General features: G+C 57.5%; 1 protein-coding gene across 1 annotated transcript in view; it reads right to left on the reverse strand.

Moving 5' to 3' along the window:
- Nucleotides 1–15,314, reverse strand: part of SH3RF3 (SH3 domain containing ring finger 3) — a 215,339-nt gene that overhangs the window by 48,909 nt on the left and 151,116 nt on the right. The window contains exons 9-10 of the mRNA XM_024116606.2: nt 7,473–7,643; nt 5,801–6,054 (exon numbers count right to left, since the gene is read on the reverse strand). Of these exons, the coding sequence (XP_023972374.1) occupies nt 5,801–6,054; nt 7,473–7,643 (425 nt within the window). The remainder of the gene's footprint in view (nt 1–5,800; nt 6,055–7,472; nt 7,644–15,314) is intronic.

Below are 15,314 nucleotides of genomic sequence, written 5' to 3' on the forward strand. Positions count from 1 at the left end.
TATTTTTGTTTAAACAGTCAGTTTTATTTTAAAGACTTTTAAGTAGTAAGGAAAACATCGTATGCATTGATCCGTGTAGTTACCATTTCTAGGGCTCCTCATCCCTTTGTACAGATTCCCATTTCCAACTGCTGTCATTTCCCTTCTTCCTAAAGAACGCTGTTCAACATTTTTCATAGTGTGGGCCCATTGGTGATGAAATCTTTTAGCTTTACTGTGTCTGAATGATTCTTTATTTTGCTTTCATTTATGAGAGATTTTTTTTTTTTTGGCTGCACTGGATCTTCGTTACGGCACGCAGGCTTCTCTAGTTGTGGCACACAGGCTTAGCTGCCCCTCGGCGTGTGGGATCTTAGTTCCCCAACCAGGGATCAAACCCACGTCCCCTGTATTGGAAGGCGGATTCTTAACCACTGGACCACCAGGGAAGTCCCGCTTTCATGAAAGATACTTTTACTGCGAATAGAATCCTAACTTGACAGATTCATTTCTTTCATGATTTATTTAGTTTCCTACTGTCTTCTCACTTGCAGTATTCCTGACAAGAAATCTACCTTCATCCTTATTTTTTCCTACTTCACATGTATTTTTTCTCTTGCTACTTTTAAGGTTTTCTTCATCACAGATTGTGAACGACTGGATGATAATTTGCCTTGGTGTAGTTTTCTCCATGTTCCTTGAGCTTGGGATTTGCCAACTGTCACTGATCTGTGAGTTTATAGTTTTCATCAAATTTAGAACAATTTTGGTCATTATTTCTTCGAATAATTTTTCTGCCCCGCCCTTTTCTCCTTTAGTTTGGGGACTCCAGTTAAAAATATATTTGGCCACTTGAAGTTGCCCCATTGCTCACTGATGCTCTTTTAATTAAAAAAAAATTCTCTTGTATCTCTGTTTCATTTTTCACCGTTTCTATCGCTATATCTTCAAGTTCACTAATGTTTTCTCAGCAATGTCTAACCTGCCATTAATGCCATCCAGTGTATTCTTGATCTCACACAGCACAGTTATTTCTTAAAGTTTGATTTTGGTCTTTAAAATACCTTCCACGTTTCTACTTACCTTTCTGAGCATACAGAATGCAACTATAACATCTGTTTTAATATCTCTGTCCGCTAATTCAGACATCTGTATCAGTTCTGAGTCAGCTGTGACTGACTGGTTGGTCGGTCTCGTCCCCGTGGGGCATGTTTCCCTGCTTCTCCCCGTGCCCAGGGCTTCTCTACTGCCATCAGACACGGGTGCGACGAGAGGGCTGCTGCCGCTACCCGGCGAGGCCCCTCTGCACAGACGGCCCGGTGCCCTGGGAGCCGGCTGGCGGGAACAGGAACCTTCCCGCTGCGTATCTGCGGACACTGAGAGTGAGGACCCTTCCTGTCCCCGTGCTCCTGGCTCCATGCCTTCCTCACACACATGTGCCTATGAGTTCTCAGCGTCCTGGTCCAGGGATGCTCTGTACCCGCCGGGCTTTCCTCTCTGTGCCGATCCCTCCCCACTGGGGCCCGGTCGCCCAGACCCTCATCTCCGCACCACCCCCTCCAGGGCACCTGCTGGGCTCACCTTGCTACCCTCCCCGTGCCAGCGCCTGGCCTTCTCTCCAGGCAGAGAGCTGGCATCCTCCTCCTTGTTCTCATCTATCATGGATCACTGTCCTTAGTTTTCTAGTATCCAGTGTCTCACAAACCACTGTTTTATATATTCGTCTGTTTTTTCAGTTGTTTCTGGTGGGAGGGTAAATCGTGCCCTCGTTACTTTATCTTAGCCGTAAGCAGAGATCTAGCTTTATCCTCTGGATACAAAAATCTGATTACATCTATTATGTAAAACCCTTCAGGAGCCCTGCTGCCCTCAGGATAAAAACTGAGGTTCCCTGGCACAGCGGAAGAGAGCCGTCCTGCTCTGCTCCCGCCCGCACTGGGCCGTTTGGGTCCTCAGCGGGCTCCAAGCGCCCCCCGCGCGTCACCTCACTCCACCCCAGCACGCTCAGCTCCACCGCTTTAAGACCTAAAGTGAACTCGGCCTCTGCAGAGAACCGTCACCAACACCCAGCTCCTCCTTCCTACCTCCGTCTCAGTCGCATCAAGTTAGGTAACGTCACCCCACGTAGAAACCACGGTCTCTCTCCTCTCATCCCTCCACCGGCTCGTCCCTCTGCTGGACTCCCTTTCTGCTTTGTCGGCCCACAGACTTCCTATCAGCCCTCGAGGAAGCAAGGCAGCACCACCTCTCGAAGACGGTTCACAGGCCCCTCTGCAGCCGCTCCCACTTTCCTCGCTGGTCTGAGGGAGGCGCTCCGTCCGCTCCGTGCACCTTAGTGCCCGCCAGGCCTCCACGCCAGTGCTTTTCAAATTCCACCGTAAGCGTGTGTCTCCTCGTCCTCCTCTCTGAGTAGGGGTAGAGACGGGTTTCTGGTTCTTCTCTGTACGTCTGGACCCCGGCAGAGGCCCCAGGCACCCAGCTCTCTTCCGGTGCTTTTTGCTGATGCGTGAACGGCCGGACCGGGCTCTTGCCCGCCGGTGCCATGGCCAAGTGCAATCGGGCCTCTGCTCAACTGCCTGACTTTGGCTCGGGCTGAGAACACCGACGAGGGCCGCTCAGGTGCCCGGGCTGGGGTTTGCGGAAATGGGCAACCGCTGCAGTGAGCAGTGCACTGCCTGTGCTGTCAGCAGTGTGTCCTCGCCCTCGAGATGCAGAGTGAAGTGGGAACTCCGTGGCGTTTAATTGCTGAAACGATGGGGGGAGCCTCCGTAGCCTGGCTGTGGCAGCACAAGCACGGGGACAGGCCCTGGGCTGGAACGCGCCGCGGCAGCCGTTAAACCATCCTGCGCCTCCTCCTTCCCACACGTAAAATTAAACAGATGGAAGAGCAGGCCTGTCACCCGTGGTGGTTACCATGGTGACCGAGGACAGAGACGCAGTGTCGTTCTGCCCTGGCCGTGCCAAGTTCTTTCTTCCTGCTCTCATTCCGTTCCATAAACGAGACGGGCAGGTCACATTCTGCTTTGAACTGGGGAGGGTGCTGTAACGGCAGGGCACGTTGAGGCCGACGCAGGGCCCCTGGTGCAGAGCCAGGGCGGCCGTGCTGGAGGCACACCCCGACCTCTCGGGGTCACCAGGCACAGGGAAACGCGTGAGGCAGGCTGGGTGAGTGGATGAGAGGGTCACAAGCAGAAGGGACCTGGCTTGGGACTCGGGCTGCCCAGAACCTGCTCGGGCGCTCCCAGGGCCTAGGAGACCAGCGTCTCGGTGCACGTGTCACCAGCCAGGAGCAGCAGTCCGGGGGCTCCCGGGCTCACGCGCTCACTCGGCGCTCAGTGGCTGCATGGTAGCCAGAGGCTGAAATAAACACCATCAGCTGCTCTAAGCCAGGGCCAGCTGGAAGGTAACGGCTGGGGCGAGAGGTCTGGCACAGAGGGTACTCCTGCAGACTCTTTCAGGACAGAGACAACTGGTTCTTCCCCAGGGCCCCGGAGGCCAGTTGCAAGAACAGACCTTACTTTTCATCAATTTAAGCAAAAGAGCAACAACAAAAACCCATACATGAAGGACGATAGGCATTTACGGGGTCCGTGGGATGGCAGAGTCAGTCTTGGAGGCTCCACACCAGGGCAGTGCCAGGCCCACCCATGAGGCTTCCTTGGTACAGATTCCACTGCTGCTGTTTGGGAACACCACCCAGGACGAGGCTAAACACCAGGCACCAGAAGTCGGCCCTGCACCCACTACGACCGGGCACTGGGCACGGGAGGTCCACCCTGGTCCCCTGAAAAGCTGGGTGTTTCACCACCACCTTCACCCCCAAAAGGGATCCAGGGGCCCCTCAAGTTTTGTCCTCTGAAAGGGAGTCACGTTGAGGATGTCTGTCCAGAGTCCAGGCCGGTGCCAGCACCTCACCCGCCCGGCGTGGACAAGCAGCACTGCCCCCTACCGCGGCGAGGGGGCTTCGCACACAGACAGGAGCCCCCCATCTGGAGGCTGGTCCAGGTCAGCCAGGGCCACAGTGGACCAGCGCCCACTACACCCCTCACAGCCACAGGCCATAGCTTCCCCCGAAACCCTCTGGTCGCCTCTAGGTCAGGGGGTGTCTTCGCTCTTCTCCAGGGCAGCCAGTCCAGACCCCGGCAAACTGCACTTGCGGCCCTGCCCCTCCCAGCTCTTCCATGCCGCCCCTGTGCCCCCCAACAGCTCATTATCTTGTCCCGGTTCCGCAACCCCATCCCTGGGGCCAGGCCACTGTCACCGCTCACCTGCACAGCAGCACCTCGCCAGTCCCCGAGCCAACTCCTCCTCCCACCGCGCCCGGGACGTCTGCTGAAGCGTCACCCTCTTGTTCAGAAGCCCTGGGGGTCCCCACGGCCTGGACCAGAGCTCGGCCCCGACCGCTGGTAATGAATCACATTCGCCTCGTTGGCCCCGGGCCCTGCGCGCTCCAGGGCCGTCCTCTGACACGACGGTGCCGGCGGCTGCGCTGAGCCGGCGCCACAGCCGTGGGGGGCGCGTCCTCGCACACCACCCCGGCAGGAGGGGCCCCAGCGCAGGCCCCCTGCTGCCCCTCGGGCCTTCAACCCGCCCTGCTCGCTGCCCTCGCTGAACCGCTCCAGCTGGAGGACAAGGACGCGCTTCTCCCCCTTCTGCGCCTTTGTTCCCGTCCCCCTGCCCGGGTGCTACAGGCAGCTCCACCTGGGACCGACCCCTCACCAGCCTGTCACAAGCGCCCCCCGCCGCCGGCCCCGCCGGTGGCCCTGAGGGCCAGTCCGGGGCTGAGAGCAGGGCCGGCTCTGAAACGCTGGGCTTCCCGCCAGCGCTGAGCAATGCCTCCCCGGACACCCGCCCCGCTCGTGTCCCTCGGCCGCGACTGGGAGGGACTGCGGCCCCACCGTGCTGAGTGTTGTCTGGCTTCTCACACCGAGGAGGTGCTTTCTGGGGACTCCTACGGGCCGTCTCTGGCTGGCCAGAGTCTAGAAAACAGTGTACTTTACTGCTCTAAAGAACTTACACTTTTTGTCCTTCAAGCCTTACTTTGAGAAGAAGGGAGATGATTTCTGAGAACAAGGTTGGGGTGGGAAAAGGAATTCTGTGTCATCTAAGTGAAATTCAGCGGTACATTCTCCTGTTCTGGGTCCCTTGTCACTACGCGGTGACAATGTTACTGGTTCTACGTGTCGGAAAGTTACTGGCCTGCCTCCCAGGAGCATCACGTGAGCCACGCTTAGCAGCTCCTCCCAGCTCACTGCCAAGCTTCCGAGCAAGACGTGCTCACCCCTCTTCGTGCCTTCACGATCCACCCCTCACTTCCGTCATCTCGCACTACACTGGGAGCGACCTGGATTCTCCTGAATTCCGGTCGGTCTGGCTATTGGTGAAGCTGCATGAAGGTGAAGAGTCAATGGCCATCACTCCCTCCGGCCTCAAAGCATTTCGGGAAGGGACCCTCTGGATCTGTCTCATTACCAGCTCTGTCCTGGGGGTGCTGCCTAATCGGGAGACCCCCTTAGCACCTGGCACTTGGATGCAGGTGACCCACAGCGGCTGACGAGGGTGCCCAGAGGCGCCGAGGTAACCTCACTGGTCCACCCGGTCCTCTGGCTGCATGAAGTCTCTAATCCATTCCAGCTGCCGGAACAGGCTGACATGATTAAGTCAACACCCCCCGCAAGATTAGCAGAAGTTCATGATTACGACGGGCCCCTCCACGGACTGCTCGAGACCTGAGCCAAAAGGATGCTCGTGACTTCTGACCCTGAGACCACCCTCCTCAAATTTTCCAGCAGAACGAGGCCCGTGGGAGCCTGCTACATACCGGGGGGGCCGGCGCTCCGGGCCTGGCTGGCCGCCGGCTGGACCGAGTGCCGCAGACAACTGCTCAGTGCGGGCGAGACTGCCTGGTGCTGGGCCGGAGCCTGGGCCATGGTGAGGGGGAGGGCCGGCCTCAGGGCCGTGGCCGGGCTACTCAGACTCCCACCGCCTGGGTGAAGGGGTGTGGCCATGCCCTTGGCCAGCGGAGACCCTCCGACCGCATTATTCCGGGGTGGCCCAGCCCCGCCCACAGGAACCCTGAGGAAATAAACAGAGTGAAGTCAGGGGAGGGCACAGATGCAACCACGCCACACAGGCCGCTGAGGGCCCTGAGAGACGGAGGCCACGTGGTCCAGGGACAAATCCCGAAGCACCACCGAGAGAACACCTGCAGGCATGCGATGCCCAGAGTTCAGGCTGGCAGCAGAGCCCCCTTTACCACGGCATGGTCTCTCGATGCGAATATTTGAGAAACAGCAAGAGAACCCTAAGAAACAGAGAAATGATGCTAATCAGATATTTTGTTCCAGAGCCTCTGCCTTGATTTAGTCTAACAAACAGCTGTGTGTCCCCAACACATGCAGAAGGAATGGGCTTGGACGCATCTGGCAGGCGGCAGGCGGCAGGAAGCAGGGCCCGTCTCCCTCTGGACACAGCTTCCCGGCTCTGGGGCCTCCAGGAGAGGGTGCAGACAAGCCCTGCGCTGCTGAGGGACGCCGGCGAACTTGCGGTTTCACCTCATACTTTCCAGATGAAGCCGGTGTCGACAGCCCAGGAACGCAAAGGAGCACAGAACCCTGAGACGGGCTCTGATGGTCTGTCTTGCACGTGCCGGCGCTGAGCCGTGCACCAGCTCTGAGCATGTGCGTCTGGGCTGGGAAGCTCCTGGGGTCCAGTTGCAGGGATCAAATGCCTTCCATTTGTCTAAGAGCTGGGAAAACGTCCCTCCTGTCCCCTCAGGATCTCAGTCGTGAAATCCCGGAGCCACACGTGGGGGAGGGCAGGCACTGCCACGCGGCAGGACCCCAGGGAAGCAGAGCCTCTGCGGAGCAGCTGTGGGGAGAAGGGCCTCCTCGCCCAGGGCCACGGGGCCAAGGGGCTCACAAATGGTGGGCCGTTCCAGGAGGGGGCCGTGGGTGACGTGGCTCCCCTCCCTGCTGCTTCGAAGGTGCGAGTCGGTCCGGCGTCAGTGCAGGTTTGGGCATATTGTTCAGTTGTCTTCCTGGAAGTCTTGCTCCAAAGAGAGCAGAGGCCCCGGGGGCGAGTCTCCAGCGGACCTGCGTGTCCCGGGCCGTGAACCAGGGCTGGGTAATGCAGGGTTCCACCCTGCAGCGGACGCTCCCCTCCATGGAAACATCTGACAACCCTGGCTCATCTCTCGCGAATTTTAAAATCTGCTTTTCCTAGGTTATAAAAATTATCAGTAAATTTGTAAAACACAGGAAACCACAAGGAAGAAAAGAAATTAATCACCCATAATGCTCTGCTCAATAATAACGGTTAACTTCTGGGAACATGTAATCTTGCCTTCACGTGTGTGAATGGCACGTGCTTCTCGCACACACCCCCCCGCTGTACGCACACGTGCACACACGCACACGCGTTCACACATGCCCGCGTGCCCACGAGGTCCCACCCTGGAACGCACGCCCCCGCGTGGAGCTGCCGCGCCTCACCTGGAGACGGGCGTCACGTAGTTCCCCGGGAACACGCCCGAGAGCCCCGTCCGCAGCGCTGTGCCCTTGAACCAGCCGTCCCGACACTTCTCCAGCACGCGGTACGTGTCGCCCTTGCGCAGCTCCAGCTCGTCGCTCTTCTGGGGCTTGTAGGCGTAGAGCGCCAGGTACCTGCGGCAGGAGAGGCAGGCCGGTGAGGGGGCGCAGCTGGGAGCAGCTACCAGGAGGGGCGGGCAGGGAAGGGACCGAGCTCCCCTGGCGACCCAGCAGCCACGGCCCCCATGCCCTGCGCTGAGCCGGTCGGCGGAGCGCACGGAGGCCACACGACTCGCCCGAGGCCCTGGAGGACCTGCCAGACCGGATGGTGGCACCAGCTCTCTGGGCCCCGCTTCACTCTCTTCTCTCGGCTTCATGCCTGACGCTCTGGGCAGGAGAAAGCCTTCGGGGAAACGGGGGTGAGCTACGCAGCCCCGGGCTGGGTTTTCCTCGTTTCATCTCACCTGCCTGCTTACCCATCCATCTAAGCTGGAAGAGACTCAGGGGCCCTTTTAAAGAAAAGGCAGACCAGTTAGGGACTCCTCAGATCTGTGTGGCTAATTGCAATTCTGCTTTTCTTTTAAGCCTTTTGGAACAATTTAGTGGTGTGAACCCTGGCCTAGGGCTTAGGAGCTGCGCCCTCAGGCACCAGCTGTAAGTGCTCTGCTACCCTGGGGCTTTGTGGACCGGGTGAGTTTGACCTAACGAGAGAGTGGTTTCAGGCGAATACACTGCTCACGCGATCTGGGCAGGAAAAGTGGCGGGGCTTTCACTCCAACAGGGAGCCAGATGCATTCAGAGACATTTGTTGCGGCCGCACCACGCAACACGTGGGATCGCAGGTCCCCGACCGGGGATCAAACCCGCGCCCCCTGCAATAGAAGCACGGAGTCTTGACCACTGGACCGACAGGGAAGTCCCAAGCTGCACTGTTCAGAAGTGTCATCTCCTGGGCCGCCTACCAGCACGTGCCTGGTGGGCGCACTGCCCCTCCCGGGCGGGCTCCTGGACACAGGAGCTCACCGACCCCCAGAGCACCCTCCCGACCCTGGAGGCCCTTCTTAGCAGGTGACGCAGAGATGGGACACAACTCACTGGGGTCAGGCCAAGAAGGGAGGCCTCCTGGCTCAGAGGGGCCTTGGGAGGAAGAGGCTAGGACAGGCGGAGAGCCCCGCAGAGCACAGACGTCCCGGCTGTAAAATTCAGTAAAATGAGATAAACTAAACAAAACCCACGCCACTCGGGTGCCCCTGCCCTGCCAGGCGAAGGCCTGGCCTCACCACCACTACCCTGGCTCCCCTGGTGTGAGAGGATGGACTGGGTCTTAGAGACAAATCTGACAGGAGGAAGGCCTCGGGGAGGGTGAACGAGGCCCCATCGGGAGGACCTCCTTGTCTGGGGTGAAGATTCACGCCAGCCACATGACACCAGGCGATCAACAAAGAGCCGGGTGTCACCCTTCTGCTTGCAGGTGTGTGCTGCTCGGGGGCCTCTTGGAGGGCGAAGAGGAATCTCTACAAACCAAAGTCCCATGAAAACTGTGTTCACACCCCGACGGCCTCACTGCGGGGCGGGATGGGAGAGAGGACGGGGGAGGGCCGCTGGGCTGGTCGTGGGGGGCTCTGAGCCAATAAGGATGAGCCCTGCTCTCAAGGGAACAGACTGACACACAGATCTCACTCGCCTGCCTCAGGCTGCCCCTGGGCAGTGTGAGAACAGTCTTTCTGACTCTGCTGCCGGCGACCCACAGTGGCCGGGGGACGCCAAGCTGGGGGACACGTGGGCAAGCGTCATGGCCTGGGCAACCTCCCTCGAACCCCTGGTCTGTGGGCTGAAGTCCTGCTGACTGAGGCTCCTCTTCCCAGGCTCCTGTTCCACGGGACTGCAGGGCGGGCGACCTCGAGGAGGGTGCGTGTGGAGCGTGCAGGTTCCCTTCTCCCATGAGGAGTCCTGGCAGCTTGTCCTTCTGGGGCAGATCTTTTGTCCTCAGCTGGGATCCTGGCGGGAGGCCACCTGCTGCCCTGCGGCTGCCTCCATCTGCTGCTGAGGGAACCCAGGGATCCACCCAGAAGAGGGTGCGTGTGCCTGTCCAGCTGAGGGGACCCAGCAAACTGAGGTGCTCCCGGAACACGTAGGCACACTCCTGCCTCAGGACCTTTGCACCTGCCCCCTCCACCTGGGGCTCTCCCCTCTCATCTGCCCTCCCCCACAGCGTGCTCCCCTCGCGGTAGAGACTTTCGTATCCTGTTCACGCTCCACCCCAGGGTCTAGAACAGCGTCTGCACCAAGCAGATGCGCGATCAACATTTATGGAAAGAATAAAATAGGGACTCTGGTTTTGACACTAAGATCAAGGCTGTTGAAGGAAAAGGGGTGTGTGTGTGGACGTGTGTCCATGTGTATGTGTGCATGTGTGTATCCGCGTGAGCATGTATGTGCATGTGTTCATGTGTGTATTTGCACGTGCATGTGTGTTTGTGTGTGCATGTATGTACTTGTGTGTGTTGCGTGTACGTGTGTGTGCACTGGGAACGGTTTCATCCAGCCCCGAGTTCTGCTGGACAAGCTGGGCTCTGAGGATAAGCGGGGGAAGCGGGCTCTGAGTTTCCTCATTTGGGGTCCGAGCGCACAGCTGGGACCAGAAGGAGGAGGGGGTGTCCTGGGAGGTGCTCCCGGGAGGACGGAAGGAAAGGCAGAGGGGCTGCTCTCCAGAAAGGAAAGGGAAGAAGCGAACGGAAGCAGAGGATGGATGACGCAGGTGTCGGTCCACAGGGAGCTAGGTCCAGAGGGAGGCGGAGGGCTGGAGGGACGAGGGGCCCACAAGGCAGCTGAAAGGGCGCCTCTTAACACGGATACCCACCGGCGTGCAGCCCCGGGGGGTCGGGGCCCCTCCACCAGGGCCCAGCAGGTGGCCTCTTTCCTTGCCCCCATCCACCCTTCCAGCCCCTGGGACTGGGGGAATTCAGGGGCCACCTGCCGTGGAGCGTGGAGCTGTGGACACGGGGGCTCCTGCGGGAGGGGGCGCCGCCGTCCCTGCCGAGAGAGGACAGACCCCGGGTGGTGAGCGTGAGGCTCGGGGGCCTCAGCTGCCCAGGCCGGGCCCCCCACCCCCGGCGCAGCGTCCGCCAGCACCCACCTCCACGGCGGAGTCAACTCAGGTTTTCAAAGCAAGTGAGTGTCAGCGACCTCGGCAAAGAGCCGATGAGCCGTGTGTGTGTCTGTGATCTGGGGAGCGGCCGCCAGACGACAGAGTAACATTTACGGGGACGAGGTGATGGTCTCTCTCAGCATTCTGGGATCCCCGAGCCATTAGGGAACAAGGTCTGTGTTGACTTCTCAGCATCTTCCCATCACACAAGAATGAGCATTCTTCAGACCGTGGGCCTCAAGTCATCTGGATTAAGCCTTTAAATCAGAAGAGGCTTCTTTCAAAATCCCACTGGTACTTTAGAGAAACACACCACGGTTCCTGATGAAGGCACAAAGGCAGAAAACGGGCAACTGAGGCGAACCTGGCTGAAACCACCAGCCGACTCGCCCGGCCTGGACCAACTGTGGGCCCCACAGGGGCCGGAGCGCCGGCCTCCAGGACCACGGGCTCTGCTGAGGCGCGTCCTGAGCGAGTCTGCAGGCAGACTGGATCTATTCTGCGTCCCGCCTCCTCACGTGGGACGCCCAGAGTCTAACAGGGGGAAGCGAGCTTTCCTTCCCAGTTTCAGCTGTTGGACGCGTACTGGTTCTGGCGCCCCTCGGGCACTAACCACAGCGGGGAGAGGGGCTCACTTCCAAGGACGCCTTCAGCCCCGGGGGAACGAGGCGCCCTCCTCCTCCAGGTCATCAGAGTCAGAACTCTGCCCTACCTTGTTGACGGGGAGCTGCTGACGGGCAGCCGCGCGCGCGGGGCAGCGTGCAGAGCCCCACCCCCGCTCGGGTGCCATGGGCCGAGGCAGGACGAGGGCGCAGGGCAGGGAGCTGCCGTTAGTCATGGTCTCGCCCAAGCCCCACGTGGGCTCTGAGGCTGGGCTACCCGCCCATTTCACAGCTGAGCACACTGAGGCTCAAAAAGATGGAGAATCTGTGTTTACAAAGCGGCGAGCTGGAGGCAGGTGGTCCCGTGGCCCCAGGGACCTGGCGGGGGCGGGGGGCACTGCGGGAGGCTGGGGAGAGGCCCGGGCGGGCGAGGCCGGGGAGCGGGGGCTCCATGTGGGGGGCCTGTGCTGAGTGGCACCAGGGCACTAATGCCCCTGCTGTCTTCATCTTTATTTTAAATTTGTTCTCTGAGGAGTAATCCCTCCTCTGGTCTCAATATTTCAAGTTCAGCCTCTCAGTGTGCATGGCTGGGGGGTGGAATGTAAACAAACCTGACTTCACCTGGAACACCTCTGCCCCCCACCTCCCCACGGGCGTTCTCCTGCACTAGGGGCCTGCACATCTGCGTGCAGCTGGCGCTGGGGCGGCGCTGGCCAGGGAACGTGGCGTCTGTTTCCCCTGTTGTGACTCAAGAAAACGCCCCGGAGGGACCAGCCGGCTCCCAGCCCGACGCCTGCAGCTCTGAGGTCCCTGCCGTGCGCCGGGTCACTCCGTCCAGGCCCGAGTGCGGCCACAGGGTAGGGTGCATCCTTTGCACCCCTTCCCACCCCATGTCTTCATCCGCGCCCACCAGAACTGCGTGTTGCCATCCTGGGAAAGCTGGAGGACGATCCTCGATCCTCATGGAAACTGGGGCCCCAGCCGGGCCTGTGTGAAACGGGAGAACCAGGCAGCAGCCGCGTGGTTCCCGGCGCCCCACCCTCCCTTTCCACTCCTTCCGAAGGCCCTGAGCTCAGCACAGGCCTCCACGGAGGACGCAGGGCATCCCGCGTCACGTGCAGAACAGGCCCGGGGCTCGCCTCTGCGCGCTCACACACACGGCTGGTGCTGAACGTTCTGATTCCAGGCAGGAGTGGGACCGTCTGGATCCCAGCGCCTCCTCCCCACAGCCTGGGGGCCGGCGGGGGGCTCTCGTGCCCATCGAAGAGGCGACCCCTCCTCCAGGCAGACGCAGCCCCGTGTGAGGCGGGGGAATGTCAGGCCCCTTCCCGCGCCCTCGGCCGGCAGTGGCAGCCGTGACCGCCGAGCCTGGCATCGTGGGAACAGCAGCCAGCTGGGAACAGCCGTCACTCAGCGTATTACTTGCGCTTTCCTACAGAAGATCTTCACTTGCTGTTAATTGTCTACCGACTCTAATCAAGCAGTGATGAAAGAACTTTAACGCCGTCATTAACTTCACACCCTCCCGCCTCCATATGACGGCTTGCTCATTTCTTCTGAAGTGTGTAAGGTTCTTTTCCACTCGTCCTGCGAAGAGTCTGCTCCTGATCTTCTAGCTGCCAGGGCCGCGCGGGCTCGGGTCAGCGAGACACGTGCCGCTCGCTGACTCTCCATCAGCAGGATCAGCTGAGGAGAGGGTTCAGCACAGGAAGTTCCCGAGCTCGCCTCTTCCCACGGACACGGCAAGTCCACAAGCACATGTGGGGACAACCTCCTCGGAGAGGGACCTGAAAACTGGCTGAACAGAGCCTCCACCACGAAGGGGAGAAGGACAGCGTGGAGACGGGCAGGGGAAGCAGAGAGATGGGCTTGCCCAGGAAAACCCCTCCCCAGCCACCGCAATCCAGTCAGGAGGGACCACAGGGGACGGGTCTCTTCCCTGAGGAGTGAGGGATTCAAGCTCCACACGCAGCCCCCAGCCCTAGATCCTGCTCAGAGAGACCAGCCCCCAAAACACCCGGCTCTGAAAACCAACAGAGAATACCCAGGAAAACTACAGAAGCACAGGGAATGGAAAACCCGCTCTCGGTGGAGTTGAGCGTGCAGACTCGCTCGACCTAAAAACCAGCGCAAGGATACCAGACTGGGCAGCTCACAGTCCACTTACTGACGTCGGGGCAACTGCCAGAGGGGCGGGAACCAGGTGGGATGCTCCCTGGGGCCTGAGTCTCTGGTGGGAGCCATATCCGTGATCTCAGGCTACCTTGCTAATGCCGGCTGGCGGGCGCAATTCTGAAATGCTCCACCTAACCTGTTAGTGCCGGTGGGCGTGCCCTGATGAAGCCCCGCCCACCCTGCACTTTGGTTAGGCCTCACAGCCAGCTGAGCAATAGCCCTGCCCACCAGTGCCCAGCAGCTGCTGCGGCTGGGCCCACGGCCGTTCGGAGGCCAGCCCCACCCACCAGCATGCCTCAGCAGTAGCCGCAGCACCCCCACAACGGGAGGCTGCACACAGCCCACACAGGGGACCCTCGAGTGCCTGACTCTGGTGGCCAGGCAGGATTGCACCTCTGGGCCCACAGGTCATCTCCTAATAAGGCCACTCCTTCAAGACTGGGAGCTGAAGGAGCTGATTTACCTAATACATAGAAGCAAACACAGAGAGAATTCGGCAAGACAAGAAGGCAGAAGAATATGTTCCAATTGAAAGAACAAGATAAAGCCTCAGAAAAAGAACTAAACAAAATGGAGATAAGCAATCTACCTGATAAAGAGTTAAAAGTAATGGTCAAAACGATGCTCACCAAACTCGGGAGAAGAATGGACTTAACGGATACAAACAGAATATTCCATCCAAAAGCAGCAGAAAACACATTCTTCTCAAGCATACATGGAACGTTCTCCAGGATTAACCACACCAGTTTACAAAACAGGTCTCAATAAATTTAAGAAGCTGGAAATCACATCAAGCATCTTCTCTGACCACAATTGTGTGAAACCAGAAATCAATCAAAAGAAAAATTGGGGAAAACCACAAAAACATGGAAATTAAACAACATGAACGGACCATTGAAAAAAATCAAAGGAGAAATTTAAAAATACCTAGAAACAAATGAAAATAGAACCACGATGATCCAAAAATCTATGGATCACTGCAAAAGCAGTTCTAAGCGGGAAGTTTAGAGTGATATGAGCCTACCTCAGGAAGCAAGAAAAATCTCAAATAAATAATCCAACCTTATACTTAAAGGAACTAGAAAAAAGAGGAAAAAACAAAGCCCAATGTTAGTAGAAGGAAGGAAATAATAAATATCAGAGCAGAAATAAATGAAATAGAGACTAAAAAAAACAATAGAAATGATCAATGAAACTAAGAGCTGGTTCTTTGAAAAGATAAACAAAATTCTCAAACTTTTAACTAGGCTTATCAAGAAAAAAAGAGAACCAGCCCAAACCAATAAAATCAGAAATGAAAAAAGAAGTTACAACTGACACCAAAGAAATAGAAAGGATCATAAGAGACTGCTGAGAACAATTATACGCCAACAACAACCTGGAAGAAATGGAAAAAATTCTAAAAACATATAATCTTCCAAGATTGAATCATCAAGAAATAGAAAATCTGAATAGACTGATTACTAGTAAGGAGAATAAATTAGTAATCAAAATTCTCCCAAGAAACAAAAGTCCAGGACCAGAGGGCTTCACTGATGAATTCCATAAAATATTCAAAGAAGATTTAATACCTATCGTTTTCAAACTCTTCCAAAAAATTAAAGAGGAGGGTAACCAAACTCATTTTACAAGGTCAACATTACCCTGATAACGAATCCAGATAAGGACACCACAAAAAAAGAAAATTACAGGCCAATATCCTTGACAAACATAGATGCAAAAACCTTCAACAAAATGTTAGCAAATCGAAGTCAAAAATATCGATACATTAAAAGGATCATACACTGTGACCAAGCGGATTTACGCCAGGCATGCAAGGACGGTTTAACATCTGCAAATCAACCAATGTGATACACCATATTAACAAACTGAAGAATAAAA

Source organism: Physeter macrocephalus, chromosome 12, assembly GCF_002837175.3.
Source record: "Physeter macrocephalus isolate SW-GA chromosome 12, ASM283717v5, whole genome shotgun sequence".
NCBI lineage: Eukaryota > Metazoa > Chordata > Mammalia > Artiodactyla > Physeteridae > Physeter > Physeter macrocephalus.